The 17,577-nt window shown below is 40.0% G+C and overlaps 2 protein-coding genes across 2 annotated transcripts in view; one reads left to right on the forward strand and one right to left on the reverse strand.

The window, feature by feature from the left end:
• Positions 1–12,577, forward strand: si:dkey-23f9.4 (hydrolethalus syndrome protein 1). The gene is made up of 12 exons (XM_034200255.1): positions 1–136; positions 1,002–1,139; positions 1,352–1,459; positions 1,997–2,070; positions 2,810–3,027; positions 3,417–3,472; positions 7,753–7,913; positions 8,016–8,061; positions 8,147–8,201; positions 8,703–8,784; positions 11,400–11,426; positions 12,354–12,577. Exons 2-12 carry the CDS (start codon positions 1,040–1,042, stop codon positions 12,483–12,485), a joined length of 1,059 nt encoding a protein of 352 aa, XP_034056146.1. The 5' UTR covers positions 1–136; positions 1,002–1,039; the 3' UTR covers positions 12,486–12,577.
• mrpl4 (mitochondrial ribosomal protein L4) overlaps positions 12,498–17,577 on the reverse strand; it is a 16,452-nt gene continuing 11,372 nt past the window's right edge. The window contains exons 6-9 of the mRNA XM_034200256.1: positions 14,248–14,354; positions 13,611–13,720; positions 13,467–13,540; positions 12,498–12,743 (exon numbers count right to left, since the gene is read on the reverse strand). Of these exons, the coding sequence (XP_034056147.1) occupies positions 12,598–12,743; positions 13,467–13,540; positions 13,611–13,720; positions 14,248–14,354 (437 nt within the window). The 3' untranslated portion in view covers positions 12,498–12,597. The remainder of the gene's footprint in view (positions 12,744–13,466; positions 13,541–13,610; positions 13,721–14,247; positions 14,355–17,577) is intronic.

Here is a 17,577-nt window from a genome sequence, read left to right on the forward strand (position 1 = left end):
TTTAAAGTTAACGGCTGTTGTTGTCTTGGAGCTGCGGTCCGACCTGTAAACAATAGCACGAAACTAACTACTAATACACTTTCCAGGGATGTTATCGTGATGGATGGACTATAGTAGCAAACCGACTCCAGTGCAGGTGATAGAAATACCTTTCAAACGTGTTTTACTTCTTAAAATGTGTTAATATTTACTGTATTAATGAATGCTAACTGTTAGCCTAGTTAGCTACCGGTCCGGAAGAAATACAAACAAATCCTCTTTAGAAACGCTGTCACTTAAGGGTTGTCTTCATTATTAACAACACAATTACAGCTATAAAACACACATGTACGGTTACGTAAAATGCTTTCTTCTACTTGTAAATTCGGCTTTCAGAATAGTCACAACTTATGTTATTGTTTTGAAATAGCAGCTGAAAAACGCTCGAGTTTCACCGCGGCTGTCAGCTGTGTTTACTCGCATCATTCAAACAAGACGAGATGGCTAGTGGGCTACAACTACAACAAAATGAACATATTTAACTGTGATTTAATTGTAATACACGTTCAAAATGATGCCGAAGTAACAACATACTGATACCGGTTAGTGAAAACCATGAATTAATGCTTTCACAGACAAGACGACAGGCGAAACACCTTTTAAAATGCGTGTTATTTCCCCTTTTAGATGTAGTGGAGTAGAAGTATAAAGTAGCATAACATGGAAATACTCAAGTACAGTAATAGTATCTCAAAATTGACCTTAAGTAAATGTCCTTAGTTACTTCCCATCTCTGCAACTTACTGTATTAACTTGAGATAGCAGCTGATAAAGTGTTAAACACACTATATTATTATTAGTTACTATTCATTTGGATTAGCGAGAAATACAATTTAGTGACAGTACTATTCATTTACCTTGTGATTGATTGAGCTCTTGAAGAATGGCAAAGCACGTTCATTCTTCTTTCAATTCTTCAAATCTCATTTACATTGTTTGAATATTGTTTTTTACCTTTTTAGATTCGGTGCTTCCTCCTTGGCTTGAAACGGATCACACCATGGACCACCTGGATTTCTCAGAAGAAGAAATCCAACAACAGCTGGCGGCCCTGGGATACAAAAACATACCGAAACACAGACTGCGTGAATTCAAGCAAGGTTAGACTCTGAAACATACATGAAGCGCATTTAATAATGTTGTATCGAATGTTTTGAATGTAGAATATTGGTCAATAAACCATCGTCTGATTAACATGAAAACGTCTTCATCTCAACAAAAGATATAGGAAATTGGAGGAAAGAGTTTGACATTATTGATGTCCATGTTTTAACTGGTTTTAAGGTTTCCATTCTTCTTTGTGTCATGCCAGATCTTGATGAACTAGTCCGACATGGAGAATGGAAGACTCTGGCCCCCTCCCCTCAGATGAACCCCTCCACTTCACAGCCGAGTCCTCCTGCCTTCACCAAAGAGAAAGGTCCGAGCTCTTATCTCCTAAAGGTCTTCTGCTTCCCTCCACCTCACTGCACCCCCTTCTGTTTAACCACCATGGGGGTCTAGAGCCTTCAGCCGCTCTGCACCCCGCCTCTGGAACCCCCTCCCACCTGACATCCGCAACACTGACTCTCTCCCCATTTTCAAATCACGTCTCAAAACACATCTCTTCCCACTCGCATATCCACCCCGATCATTATCCATCACACATCCTCTGTTTGATTTATTTGATTTGTTATATACTGCATTGTCTTGTTTATGTTTCTTATGCTGGTGTTATGTATTGTGTATCTTGTTTTTGATGTGTTTGTACGGCGACCTTGAGAGCCTTGAAAGGCGCCTATATAAAATAAATGAATTATTGTTATTGTCTCACTGTGGGATAATTATAATCACAACATCTGTACTTTTACAAACCTGCTCTCTAAACAAACAAAAAGGGCAGCAATCAAGTCTAAAATATTAAGGTTTGCCACAAAAAATGAATGTTAATTGGTGAAGGATTTGATTGTCTTCACAGTCAGTAATTGCCACTTTAAAGGCTCCAGGGAAGGGTTTTTCTTACATCCTGGACCAGCAGCACATGACAGACAGGTGAGTGTTTTCAATACTCTTATTCTGTAATATTCCCACAGTGTGTAAATGTGGGTAATATGTACGTGCATATATATAAGTGGGTGTATAGGTTGTGAGTACTATGAATACTATGATAGTATATATCATGGGAGGGTTTGTTTTATTTTTTTGACAAAATCAAAATGGAGACAATAGTAACATTTAGATCTGTCTGTTTATGTGTCTGTCTATCTGTCTATGTGTCTGTCTGTCTATGTGTCTGTATATCTATCTGTCCGTCTGTCTGTCTATCTGTTTGTCTGTCTGTGTGTCTATGTGTCTGTCTATCTGTTTGTCTGTCTATCTGTGTGTCTATCTGTCTGTCTGTCTATGTGTCTGTCTATCTGTGTGTCTGTCTGTCTATGTGTGTGTCTGTCTGTGTGTCTATGTGTCTGTCTGTCTGTCTGTCTGTGTGTCTATGTGTCTGTCTATCTGTCCGTCTGTCTGTCTGTCTGTCTGTCTGTCTGTGTGTCTATGTGTCTGTCTGTCTATCTGTCCGTCTGTCTGTCTGTCTATGTGTCTGTCTATCTGTCTGTCTATCTGTCTGTCTATGTGTGTGTCTGTCTAACTGTTTGTCTGTCTGTGTGTCTATGTGTCTGTCTGTCTATCTGTCCGTCTGTCTTTCTGTCTGTCCGTCAGGTTTGTCTGTCTGTCCGCCTAAAGTATAGGCAATCACATGTGATAAATACATTGTATTGTATATGTATATTTCCCCCAGGTTCTGACCACCTGTGAGAACAGAGACCCCCGACAGGGCTGCAGTGATTCTTACGCTCAGCACTCGGTGTCTCTGAACCCCCGGCGGCCCGCAGTAGCTCCGGGTCGGCTGCAGGAGGAGGAGGATCCTGACGAGACCCTCCACCCCCCACTCACTGACAGCCTCTCCTCCACCCCCGACTCCCACCGGGGACACTTCATCAAGAGAAAAGTCCTCAGGTAATTTGGGTTAATATGTGTTTGTTTATTTAACAGTTTTCAGACATTATTTAGTTATTTCCAAATTGATTATGTTTGTCATTACATCTATAAAAAAAATAGAGATCAATGAAATATATAATTTTTGTAAGGACTGGAAAGAAGAACCAACAAAATGTCATAAAAGTCTAAGCTAAATCTGACCATGTTCAAATATAAATAGCACATGGCAAAACTGCGACTTTGTAATGACATGCTGTACTATGACATGTATTTACTTTTTTAAACATTTTTTTTATTAATTATATACCATGACTTTTTAATTGTATATTCTAATATATAAGGACATTTTAGTGACATATGTTATGAATTTGAATCATACGTTTAATGTATTATTTTTCCACCTCTAGGAAACATAAAGGACAATCGCTCGTCTGCGATGAATCGATCTACAGTGAAGACTCAGGTAAAATAGACTTCAATCAAAATGTTATTTGCTATCTATTTTGATTCAAATCTAAAGGTTATTTATACATGGAGTGAAGTAGATATTTCACAAAACAATCTCAAATCAAATCTTTATTTTCCCACAAGAAGGAATTATTTAATGGCAACATGAAAACATAAAATAAAACAATCAGAAATATTTGTAATTCCTCCCTAACTAGTGAAATACACCGTATACATTTACAACAGAGGGAAGGGGCCGATAAAAGATAAAGTAAGTAGGCTAACATATTAAGAATAAGGTGTAAACGTGTGTATTAAATGCAATAAAGGACAAACCCATGATAAATACATTTATAAAAGCTAGGGCTGTCAAGTTAACGCGTTAATAACGCGTTAACGCAACAACAATTTTTTAACGCCACTAATTATTTTAACGCGATTAACGCATGTGTATTTTTTGTCCTCGGCCGCCCCGTAGTTTCAGAGCGCATCGAGTTTAAAATACCATCTACAAGCTGATGCTGACAGCCCCGCTCCTGCTGCCCGCTTGTGGCAGACCACACTTCCACGCTCACCGGCAGGCACCGACTGGCCATCTGGAGGACCGGGAGGGTGTGTGTATGTGTGGCGCGAGCGAGCGAGAGAGCGACCTTACGTGCATTGTTGTTGTTAGCATCTGGTGCTAGCTAGCTGCGCTAACGGATATAAGGAGCTGTTTAAATGAAAACAGAGGAGCGACATTTCGCCACAACTGCGCCGAGCACTTGACTTTATGCAGGAAGCCAGACAGTGGGACATTGTACGAGAAGTCAGCACACTCAGCACGGATAGCGCGCAACATGATTGCAGCGTTCACGCAGCTCCCGTTCGAGCATATGCCTTGAGTTGCACATAGCTCCAACGATCCATCACACACACACACACACACACACACACACACACACACACACACACACACACACACACACACACACACACACAGTATTAGGTTCCAGGTTGAATTGAGGCGAATATTTGTAATGTTCAAATGATAATAAACATTAGCATAAAACATATTTGTCCACTCATATGTTGATAAGAGTATTAAAAACTTGAAACATATTCCTCTAAGGTACATTTAGAACAGATACAAAATGTGCGATTAATTTGCGATTAATCGCGATTAAATATTTTAATCGACTGACAGCCCTAATAAAAGCATATGAGAAGTACATAAACAAACATCAACAGCAAGTAGTTAAAGTACAAACTGCAACACAAACTATTTAAGATGTCGTGAGTAAATACTACATCCTGGGTCATCTTCAATCCAATGGACTCGAATAAAAGGAATAAACTCAAAAGACGCAGGGTGTAATCCCTTCAGCCACCAGCAGTTGGAGCTGTTGAGGGAGAAGAAGCTTAATCCTCTTAGCTCCTCTGCTAAGCCTCCACACACCAACTCTCCTCACCAGGAGGGAAACATGTACAAAGTGTGCGGCACTCAGTGGGAAGAAGAGAGCAGCGACGACAAGAACTCTCTCAACTCCTCGTTTTGGTCCGATGGAGAGCGAGAGGAAGACGAGGAGGAGAAAGTGGAACGAGTGATCGTCAAGGAAGACTTCCAACCTGCTGGAAAACACTCCCACCAGGAGGGAGAGATTGAGAGAGTGAACAACGAGGAAGACTTCCAACCTGTTTGTGATGCAGAGGAAACGTACCAGGAGGAAAAGGACACGATTAAGAGAGTGACAAGCGGCAAGGAAGTGTCCAAATCTGTCAGGCATGCAGAGGACTCTTACCAGGATTCCTCAGAGAAACATGAGGAAGTGCAAAAGCGTGAGGAAGACTCTGATTGTGTTGGGATTAAGCAAGGAGGTGTCGAGAAGGAGTCTAAACTTGTTGGCGATGCAGGTGATTCAGAGGAGGAGGAGGAGATGAGCGAGGAAGACTACGAAAGTGTTGGCGACGCTGAGGACTCTTATCAAGATTCCTCAGAGGAGGATGAGGAAGTCCAAAAGGAACAGTGTGAGGAAGACTCTGATTGTGTTGGGATTAAGCAAGGAGGTGTCGAGAAGGAGTCCAAACTTGTTGGCGATACAGATGATTCTCTCCAGGAGAATTCAGAGGAGGAGGAGATAAGCGAGGAAGACTACGAAAGTGTTAGCGACACTGAGGACTCTTATCAAGAATCCTCAGAGGAGCAAGAGGAGGTAAAGATAGAGCGGGTGATTGACAAGCAAGAGTCTAAATCTGTCAGGCACCCGGAGGAGTCTTACCAGGATTCCTCCGAGTGGGAAGATGAAGACTCTGAAGTCGTTGCCACTGCGGAGGATTCTCACCAGGAGGAAGAGGATACATTTAAGCGAGTGATCGTAAGGGAAGAGTCTGAATGTGTTGGCGATGCGGAGGAATCGTTCCAGGATTTTTTTGAGAAGGGAGAAAAGTTAGACACGAGTGAAGAAGACTCTGAAACCTGTGGCGATGCAGTCGAGTCTTACCGGGAGAAAGAAGGGAAGATTAAGCCACCGATTTGCAAGAAAGTGTCCAAAGCTGTCGTGGATGCAGAGGACTCTTTCCACGAGACTTCAGACGAGGAAGATTCTGACACCTTTAGCGATATTGAGAACTCCTACCATGAGACTTCAGAGGAGGAAGAAGACCAGATAAACCAAAGGATCGGCAAGAAGGACTCCAGACCTGTTGACGATACAGAAGACTCTCACCATGAAGCGTCGGGGGATAATAAGGTAGAGATTGCCGATGCTGAGGACTCGCTTCACGTGGCTTCGGAGGGGAAAAAGCCAGAACTGAACAATCAAGGCAATGTCCATCGGGAGAGTTTTTATGGTGGAAGTGACGAGGATGATGAGGATGAAGAAAGTTGTTCCTCTGATAGTCCAGCTCCAAGTCTCATGACCTCTGATTACGGCACCTACAGACCGGAGGATCAGGAGGGAGTAGAGTTCAGAGACGACCAAACGATCGCAGAGTTCGATCAGGACAGTCGGGGAGATCTGTCCGAGGTGAGAGGCGAGGAAGAGGACGGAGAGTTTGATATCGAACCCACCAACGAAGAAGACATCAAGACTCATCCACCGAGTGTGTTAGCGGACATCAAGACAGAAGCTAACGTTGGGAATAATGGCGATTTTCAAAAAGAAGTGGACGTGAAACTAGACGGAGATGAAGCCCAGAAATATGAAGATTATCGACATGCGGCGATTGACAATGACGTGACAAAATCAGAGGAACAACGTTACAACACTGTAGATGGAGACCGATTGGATGGGAATACAATGAGAAATGGAAGTGAGGATGATGATGATGCAGAGAAACAAAGTGAAAGGCTAGAAGAGGAAGGGCAGGACGTTACGGAAGAGTCGGATGATCTGGAAGAGTCTTCTAGCAACAAAGACATCAAGTTTATCGACTCTAAAGTGGATTTCAGCCGGATGACGTATGACGAGATGTGTGCGGAGTGGGAGGGAAACCTCAGACACACGAGGGGTAAAGGGAAACCTGTTAATACACATCAATGCAATCTGGCTGCTTATCTGAAACATTGTGAAAATCATTTCGTTCAAATTGAAGTCTGAACAACAATCAATGGGGAGGGGATTATCGTCAAAGTCCAATTCATAATTTTATTTTGTCTTGCTACAGTGCGTATTTTACAGATTTAGGAAAACATCATATTTTTGGTAGAAATCAAATGCAATTAATATTTTAAAATGATACGTTTTTTAATATCACATAATATAGCAATTGCATTATTAGTCTAAATAATTGCTATGATAGAATTTCCTATAAAACATACTATACTGTGACGTTTCATTTCTTTACTAATATTATACAATGACTTTTTTAATAGATTTGTTTTATATCAAGTGATAAAATAGGAAACTCTGGGATTATAAATACACCTTAACGTCAAGGGATAAGAATCGACTTGCATTTTCACATCCCTTTTAACTTAAAATAACAATGTCTACAAAGATGTGTCCGTCAAATGATATTATCTTACTTCAAACTAATGATTCGGGTCTGTTTGATTCAGAAAATGTTACGAGAAAGTTAACAGGCGAGTAACTCTAACTAAAATCAAGACGAGTTTAATTATTAAGCTCATTTCCCTTTAGGATAAGTCATAGAAAAGTCATTTAGCTAATGTCGAAGGTACAGTTTCTGTCTCAATATTCTGTCTCAAGAAAACTACATTTGTTTCGTCCCCTTGGCGATGTAATGGTTAAAGGACATCCAAAACAAAGCCAGTGAATCCTGCTGACGATATTCAAATGTTCCGTTTGTTTTCAGACGCAGCGAGCTTCCTGGAGGAGCGTCTGGCCGATCTGCGTTTATCACCGTCGGCTCAGAGAGACTTTGAGACGGAGTACGAAGACGGTCAGAGCGAAACTCAGAGCTCAGACATAGAGGAAGGCTCTCTGAGTGCCTTCGAATCCTACATCAGAGGCATGGTGGGTAATGTAGTCTCCCAGAATCACATGGCAAACAAGGCCTGGTAAAAACGTCTTAATTTGTCCCTAAATGTGACTTTATTGTGGTTTGTTTTTGCGCAGACTCGGGCTAAAAGTGACGGTGACCTCAGACCCAAACCCAAATCCTGTAAGCCGACAGAAACACAACGTACCAATTCATATTTATGTTTTAATGACTGTTTTATAATTGATCGTATGTTGGGATGTTTCAGTCATCAGACCAGTGATGAGTCAGCAAACTATAAAGAAGACGGACCCGGTAGCCAAGTGAGTTTTACACATGATAAAATACACATATATCCGTTTGGAAATAGCAATATCGGTCAGAATATTCTCAATTTACTTTGTTTATGGATTACACAAGATACTAAAGGGATTACACAAAATACTTAACACATCCACGAGATACTAAAGGGATTACACAAGATACTAAAGGGATTACACAAGATACTTAACACATCCACGAGATACTAAAGGGATTACACAAGATACTAAAGGGATTACACAAGATACTTAACACATCCACGAGATACTAAAGGGATTACACAAGATACTAAAGGGATTACACAAGATACTAAAGGGATTACACAAGATACTTAACTCATCCACGAGATACTAAAGGGATTACACAAGATACTTAACTCATCCACGAGATACTAAAGGGATTACACAAGATACTTAACTCATCCACGAGATACTAAGGCATGCTCTATGGCTGTTGGACTCATGTTGGTCTCATAGTTGACTCACTGACTCTCTCCTCTGCAGGTACTTCCAGTATAAGCAGCTCTGGGAAATGTTCAAGCTTCCAGGAGAGAGCGACAGGAGAGCCATCCGCATGGAGATAAAGGTATGAAGAATATCTCAGAAAGTTACCAAATATTTACTTTCAGTGTCCTTTAACAAATACATACTTTTCCAAACTCAAATATTTCCTTTCTGTTTTTCTTGGTCAAGTTTTTACATGTTTTATTTGTTAGAACTGTTGGCTGTCTAGTAATTGTTACACAAGGAGCCACAGTGAAGTTTATTAATAATATCTTTATAGTACTAATTCCACTTGTACTTGATTATTTCCATTGTATGTAACTTAATCCTTGTTCTACTCCACTTCATATATTGTATACATATTGTACTTTATACTCTACGGCGGAGTATTAGGGCCACACTTAGAAGAAAAGAGAATAAAGTCGTAATAATACGAGAATAAAGTCGTAGTTTCACAAGTGACTTGAGAAGCGGACTTGGAGGAGATGGCTGGTTCTGGCCGACTACATTACATTACATTGCATTTAGCCGACGCTTTTATCCACAGCGACTTACAATAAGTGCGTTCGACCAGGAAGATCCAAACTTGAAGAAAACAGAATCATATAAGTACATCAGGTTTCATAGAGCCAAACATTTCAAGTGCTACTCAACTGGCTTTAGATAAGCCAGTCCTTTGTTAGTATATAAGTGCTCTGTTAGTATATAAGTCCTTTGTTAGTATATAAGTGCTTTGTTAGTATATAAGTCCTTTGTTAGTATATAAGTGCTTTGTTAGTATATAAGTGCTTTGTTAGTATATAAGTGCTTTGTTAGTATATAAGTGCTTTGTTAGTATATAAGTCCTTTGTTAGTATATAAGTCCTTTGTTAGTATATAAGTGCTTTGTTAGTATATAAGTGCTTTGTTAGTATATAAGTGCTTGTTAGTATATAAGTCCTTTGTTAGTATATAAGTGCTTTGTAGTATATAAGTGCTTTGTTAGTATTAAGTGCTTTGTTAGTATATAAGTCCTTTGTTAGTATATAAGTCCTTTGTTAGTATATAAGTCCTTTGTTAGTATATAAGTGCTTTGTTAGTATATAAGTGCTTTGTTAGTATATAAGTGCTTTGTTAGTATATAAGTCCTTTGTTAGTATATAAGTCCTTTGTTAGTATATAAGTGCTTTGTTAGTATATAAGTGCTTTGTTAGTATATAAGTGCTTTGTTAGTATATAAGTCCTTTGTTAGTATATAAGTGCTTTGTTAGTATATAAGTGCTTTGTTAGTATATAAGTGCTTTGTTAGTATATAAGTCCTTTGTTAGTATATAAGTCCTTTGTTAGTATACAAGTGCTTTGTTAGTATACAAGTGCTTTGTTAGTATACAAGTGCTTTGTTAGTATACAAGTGCTTTGTTAGTATACAAGTGCTTTGTTAGTATACAAGTGCTTTGTTAGTATACAAGTGCTTTGTTAGTATACAAGTGCTTTGTTAGTATACAAGTGCTTTGTTAGTATACAAGTGCTTTGTTAGTATACAAGTGCTTTGTTAGTATACAAGTGCTTTGTTAGTATACAAGTGCTTTGTTAGTATACAAGTGCTTTGTTAGTATACAAGTGCTTTGTTAGTATACAAGTGCTTTGTTAGTATACAAGTGCTTTGTTAGTATACAAGTCCTTTGTTAGTATACAAGTCCTTTGTTAGTATATAAGTCCTTTGTTAATAATTATATCGCTCGAAGTGGAGTCGAAAGAGATGAGTTTTCAGTCTGCGCCGGAAGATGTGTAAGCTATCTGCTGTCCTGATTTCAATGGGGAGCTCATTCCGATTCCACTACAAGGCTATCGTTCGACTCCTCCTGGATCCAAAGCCTTGATTACAAGTGAAACAACAAATCCCCTTTGAACAGCTCGTAGATGTAACCAACGATAGCCTTGTAGTCGGCCAGAACCAGCCTCCTGCAGAAAGAAGACAATCTCCTCCAAGTCCGTTTGGTTCTTTCTTCAAAATAATAGACATAGTTTCTTGCACAACCTTTTCAAAGTTCTAATACTTATGATAATCTGATGCTGATGTGCCCAAAGATTAAGTAGTTAGTTATTTGAGAAACCTAAACTAAAGTAGGGCTACTGCTTCACAAGATCCACATTCCTCATTTTATTGCAGGGCGCTGCTGTTGTCTCCTTCTCAAGTCACTTCTGAAACTACGACTTTAATCTCGTAATTATGACTTTATTCTCGTAACATTACGACTTTATTCTCGTAACTATGACTTTATTCTCGTAACATTACGACTTTATTCTCGTAACATTACGACTTTATTCTCGTAACTATGACTTTATTCTCGTATTATTACGACTTTATTATAGAAATCTCTGTTCTTCTTTTTTAAGTGTGGCCCTAATACTCCACTACATTTATCTGACAGATGAAATTACTTTTCAGGTTTAAAAAATGATATCCCTCTCCAGTGTAGGTTAATTTACTGAAGGGCAACGTGTTCCCACACTTTAACTAAATACACTTTGAAAAACCCTCTCTAGGTGGAGATCGCATTGTTGACTTTGTAGACATAAGAGCTTCTCACAGGACAAAGCTACACACATATGATGTAGAATATGATGCACGGCTGTAGATTGAAATACCCAGACACTGAACACTCCTGCTACAAATCACTTGTTTATTCACGAAGCTTTCCCATGTTTTGCTTTCAGGAGCAACTTGCATACCAACCTCCAGTGGTGAGTATTTCCTCAAACATTCTCTATAAAGCTGCTCAAGGAAAACAAAGTTGAGCCAAAATGAGTTGTCAAAGGCTGGCCTGTAGTCTCTGACTGCTATATGGTGTAGGTCAGGGGGGGGTCTAACTGAAATACACAGTGGGCCAACATTAAAAGAAATGGGTACTAGTGGAGGGCCGGACTGGTTCAATGTTTATTGCAAAACTTATTGAAATGAACTTATTGCACATATTAAACCTGGAACTAACAAAGCTTAAATGATTGCCTATAAAAACAACATTAAATAATCAGTCGCATTCATTTCTCATGGCTCTATCTGCAGCTTTTCCAGAGTCATTTCTTACGAGTACATTTTCCCACAGGCCAACAACAGCTTCAACAAAACTATTTCCCTCAAAGAGAAAAACAAACCTGCCCTGTTGTCGTGAGAGAGAAAGTGCACAAGGAAGCATCCATTAAACTCAGTGTGCTGCTCTGTGATGCTAGTTCAGATACTTGGCATCTCATCTTGGGTGCAAGGTCATCAATGTTTGGGGTCAGGCTCTGAGCTGAGGAGACCCTCAGGATGGAGGGAAGTGTGCGTGCAATATACTGGAGGGCCAGATCTAATAGGAATTAGAAATTATCCTGCGGGCCGAAATTAAATCCACCACGGGCCTGATTTGGCCCCCGGGCCTCGAGTTTGACACATGTGATGTAGGACATTTGTTGTTGAATGTTGCTATGTGGCAATGAAAACATTTCAAATGTAGCCTACTGTATGTAACTACAGCAATACGTGTTATATACTGTGATCAGCTTTATCGAACCTCAAATCAAATACACTAGATATACATAGATCAGTTTAGATCGATTGTCTTCCCTGGACTGGAATATTTCAGAATGGATCCCCATGAATGTAAAACTAAACTTGTTGTTGTGTTGCAGCCTAAACCTCGGAGGGTTTTTGTTCCGAACTCCTACGTGGTGCCGACGGAGAAGAAGCGCTCGGCTCTGCGATGGGAGATCAGAAGCGATTTAGCCAACGGGCTTCTTCCTCACAGATTCAGCTACAGATGAAACGCCTGATGCTTTTTCAATACAACTTTTTTTATTACAATTGGCATTATTTATTGTTTTTGTGTGACATAATAAACACATGAAGAAAACATGAATCTGTTGATGTGGGGTCTCATGGGAGGTCAGAGTACGGCAGGGCGAACGGGTACAGGGACGTGAAGCGCTCGTCGTGCCAGAGCAGCTTCTCCTCCAGGAACCTGACGGTGTTCAGAGTCAGGACGAGGGCTTCGTGCTTCAGCATGCTGTGCACGTTCAGACCTGAGGAACACAAAACACCTGCTGGTTTAGTTGTTTACAGCAGGGGTGTCCAAACTACGGCCCGGGGACCAAATGCGGCCGACGGACCATTTTGAATCGGCCCTTAGCAAATTCTAAAAGTATAATGGAATATGGAAATGAAACTTGTGCTTGTATTGTACTTCTTAAATATAATCGTAGAAATATATTACACAGTAGTATTCATGTGTGAATAAGAGCCCACTTTTCAAATATAGTCAGTCAATTCAAGTTGGAAACATTTTTTATCTTAGTTGATAAGAAAAAAGCCCAATGACTTATTTACAAGCTTGAAATAAACCCTTCATATTTGTCCTTCTTATAATCTGAGGCTTCTGTTTTAAGGGATGAGCTGCCAACACTCACAAGCATCATTTTTACTCGACTACTAGTAGAGACTATTACATATGAATACATCCAATGCCACAGATGTAGGAAAGCTTATTTGAATCTTTTATAATGACCGTTTACTTTTAAGTGGAACTTCTTTCAAAGCAAATGTTTCCTTGTTGAAGTCTTGTTTTCAAAGCCAACAGTCGGTGGGCATCACACAGACATCCATATGCTTTCTGGCATCTATTGGCTGATATGTCTTCAGATCAAACGTCCAGCAACTACTCTCAGACTTCAGCTCCATGCAAGAAAGCTTGACGGCTATAAAAGTGAGTTGTATCGCCTTTTTAATAATGCTGCGTGATAACTTACCCATAGCAGGAATAATGTTCACGGTCTTCAGGTTAGCTGTCGCCTGGAGGATGTTCTCGGAGAACTCTTCACCTCTGAAAGAGAACCGGAGGGTCAGCGATGCACGACCACTCAAATAACTGTTTTAAAGATGGAGATACTCACACATCTACGATCAACACGGACTCCCCCCAGTGTTTGTGTTTGATGAGGTCCAGCAGGTACTGAGGGTCGGGGGAGGGGAGGTCCAGAGAGTCCACCACGTACAGGTAGTCCTGCAAACATAGATATACACAAGTTCAACATGAGGGCAACGCTGCAAAGACAAAAGCTGAAAATATTAGAAACAATAATCATCTGTTTTGTTGTATTTTGTCATCTCTTGCAAACAATACTTACATTTTTAAGGATCTGCAGGTTGATGGATAACAATTATTATTATAAAAAGTAGTTTTAAAAAACATATCTATGGAAATGACATGTTTTTATTGACATACTATACTATTTTTTCAGAAAAACACAAATTATATTTTTTGACATTTTATCATCAGTCATTATTTGTGTTTATTCAATCTAAAAAACAGTGCTTTAAATAACATCAGCATGTAATTACTGTGCTTTCAGTTCATCTGTAATTTGGAAAATGATTATATTGGAAATGCACAGAACAAAAAGTTGAAAACCAATCATTCAGAAAACAAATTCAAAACAAGAACGTGTTGGTATAGAACATTTCACAGCATAGTATGCCATTATAATTCAATAATAAATGTCACAATACTGTTGAACACATTTTCCTCACCTGAGCCATCTTGGAGCTCAGAGCCACTTTGAGTCCCTGCACTCGGACCTTCATGGGCAGCATGTAGTAATAACTGGTGGGGCCTCGGGGTCCGTTAGCCACGCCGCCTGAAGAGAAACACACAACCATCAGACTCAGGTGTTCATCTCTAAAGGCAACGGATCAGACTGTTGTTTCTCTGAGGTAAAGTTCTTCAGGAGAGCGCTGTGTTTCAGGAGAGTCCTCTCCTGCTGATGTTCAGGTGTATATCAGTATGTAGTGTCTCTACTTTAAAGAGTCCTCTCCTGCTGATGTTCAGGTGTATATCAGTATGTAGTGTCTCTACTTTAAAGAGTCCTCTCCTGCTGATGTTCAGGTGTATATCAGTATGTAGTGTCTCTACTTTAAAGAGTCCTCTCCTGCTGATGTTCAGGTGTATATCAGTATGTAGTGTCTCTACTTTAAAGAGTCCTCTCCTGCTGATGTTCAGGTGTATATCAGTATGTAGTGTCTCTACTTTAAAGAGTCCTCTCCTGCTGGTGTTCAGGTGTATATCAGTATGTAGTGTCTCTACTTTAAAGAGTCCTCTCCTGCTGATGTTCAGGTGTATATCAGTATGTAGTGTCTCTACTTTAAAGAGTCCTCTCCTGCTGATGTTCAGGTGTATATCAGTATGTAGTGTCTCTACTTTAAAGAGTCCTCTCCTGCTGATGTTCAGGTGTATATCAGTATGTAGTGTCTCTACTTTAAAGAGTCCTCTCCTGCTGGTGTTCAGGTGTATATCAGTATGTAGTGTCTCTACTTTAAAGAGTCCTCTCCTGCTGATGTTCAGGTGTATATCAGTATGTAGTGTCTCTACTTTAAAGAGTCCTCTCCTGCTGATGTTCAGGTGTATATCAGTATGTAGTGTCTCTACTTTAAAGAGTCCTCTCCTGCTGGTGTTCAGGTGTATATCAGTATGTAGTGTCTCTACTTTAAAGAGTCCTCTCCTGCTGATGTTCAGGTGTATATCAGTATGTAGTGTCTCTACTTTAAAGAGTCCTCTCCTGCTGATGTTCAGGTGTATATCAGTATGTAGTGTCTCTACTTTAAAGAGTCCTCTCCTGCTGGTGTTCAGGTGTATATCAGTATGTAGTGTCTCTACTTTAAAGAGTCCTCTCCTGCTGATGTTCAGGTGTATATCAGTATGTAGTGTCTCTACTTTAAAGAGTCCTCTCCTGCTGATGTTCAGGTGTATATCAGTATGTAGTGTCTCTACTTTAAAGAGTCCTCTCCTGCTGATGTTCAGGTGTATATCAGTATGTAGTGTCTCTACTTTAAAGAGTCCTCTCCTGCTGGTGTTCAGGTGTATATCAGTATGTAGTGTCTCTACTTTAAAGAGTCCTCTCCTGCTGATGTTCAGGTGTATATCAGTATGTAGTGTCTCTACTTTAAAGAGTCCTCTCCTGCTGATGTTCAGGTGTATATCAGTATGTAGTGTCTCTACTTTAAAGAGTCCTCTCCTGCTGGTGTTCAGGTGTATATCAGTATGTAGTGTCTCTACTTTAAAGAGTCCTCTCCTGCTGATGTTCAGGTGTATATCAGTATGTAGTGTCTCTACTTTAAAGAGTCCTCTCCTGCTGATGTTCAGGTGTATATCAGTATGTAGTGTCTCTACTTTAAAGAGTCCTCTCCTGCTGATGTTCAGGTGTATATCAGTATGTAGTGTCTCTACTTTAAAGAGTCCTCTCCTGCTGATGTTCAGGTGTATATCAGTATGTAGTGTCTCTACTTTAAAGAGTCCTCTCCTGCTGATGTTCAGGTGTATATCAGTATGTAGTGTCTCTACTTTAAAGAGTCCTCTCCTGCTGATGTTCAGGTGTATATCAGTATGTAGTGTCTCTACTTTAAAGAGTCCTCTCCTGCTGATGTTCAGGTGTATATCAGTATGTAGTGTCTCTACTTTAAAGAGTCCTCTCCTGCTGATGTTCAGGTGTATATCAGTATGTAGTGTCTCTACTTTAAAGAGTCCTCTCCTGCTGATGTTCAGGTGTATATCAGTATGTAGTGTCTCTACTTTAAAGAGTCCTCTCCTGCTGATGTTCAGGTGTATATCAGTATGTAGTGTCTCTACTTTAAAGAGTCCTCTCCTGCTGATGTTCAGGTGTATATCAGTATGTAGTGTCTCTACTTTAAAGAGTCCTCTCCTGCTGATGTTCAGGTGTATATCAGTATGTAGTGTCTCTACTTTAAAGAGTCCTCTCCTGCTGATGTTCAGGTGTATATCAGTATGTAGTGTCTCTACTTTAAAGAGTCCTCTCCTGCTGATGTTCAGGTGTATATCAGTATGTAGTGTCTCTACTTTAAAGAGTCCTCTCCTGCTGATGTTCAGGTGTATATCAGTATGTAGTGTCTCTACTTTAAAGAGTCCTCTCCTGCTGATGTTCAGGTGTATATCAGTATGTAGTGTCTCTACTTAAAGAGTCCTCTCCTGCTGATGTTCAGGTGTATATCAGTATGTAGTGTCTCTACTTTAAAGAGTCCTCTCCTGCTGATGTTCAGGTGTATATCAGTATGTAGTGTCTCTACTTTAAAGAGTCCTCTCCTGCTGATGTTCAGGTGTATATCAGTATGTAGTGTCTCTACTTTAAAGAGTCCTCTCCTGCTGATGTTCAGGTGTATATCAGTATGTAGTGTCTCTACTTTAAAGAGTCCTCTCCTGCTGATGTTCAGGTGTATATCAGTATGTAGTGTCTCTACTTTAAAGAGTCCTCTCCTGCTGATGTTCAGGTGTATATCAGCATGTAGTGTCTCTACTTTAAAGAGTCCTCTCCAGCTGATGTTCAGGTGTATATCAGTATGTAGTGTCTCTACTTTAAAGAGTCCTCTCCTGCTGAGTGTTCAGGTGTATATCAGTATGTAGTGTCTCTACTTTAAAGAGTCCTCTCCTGCTGATGTTCAGGTGTATATCAGTATGTAGTGTCTCTACTTTAAAGAGTCCTCTCCTGCTGATGTTCAGGTGTATATCAGTATGTAGTGTCTCTACTTTAAAGAGTCCTCTCCTGCTGATGTTCAGGTGTATATCAGTATGTAGTGTCTCTACTTTAAAGAGTCCTCTCCTGCTGATGTTCAGGTGTATATCAGTATGTAGTGTCTCTACTTTAAAGAGTCCTCTCCTGCTGATGTTCAGGTGTATATCAGTATGTAGTGTCTCTACTTTAAAGAGTCCTCTCCTGCTGATGTTCAGGTGTATATCAGTATGTAGTGTCTCTACTTTAAAGAGTCCTCTCCTGCTGATGTTCAGGTGTATATCAGTATGTAGTGTCTCTACTTTAAAGAGTCCTCTCCTGCTGATGTTCAGGTGTATATCAG

The sequence above is a fragment of the Gymnodraco acuticeps genome, unplaced genomic scaffold (assembly GCF_902827175.1).
Source record: "Gymnodraco acuticeps unplaced genomic scaffold, fGymAcu1.1, whole genome shotgun sequence".
NCBI classification, from domain to species: Eukaryota; Metazoa; Chordata; class Actinopteri; order Perciformes; family Bathydraconidae; genus Gymnodraco; species Gymnodraco acuticeps.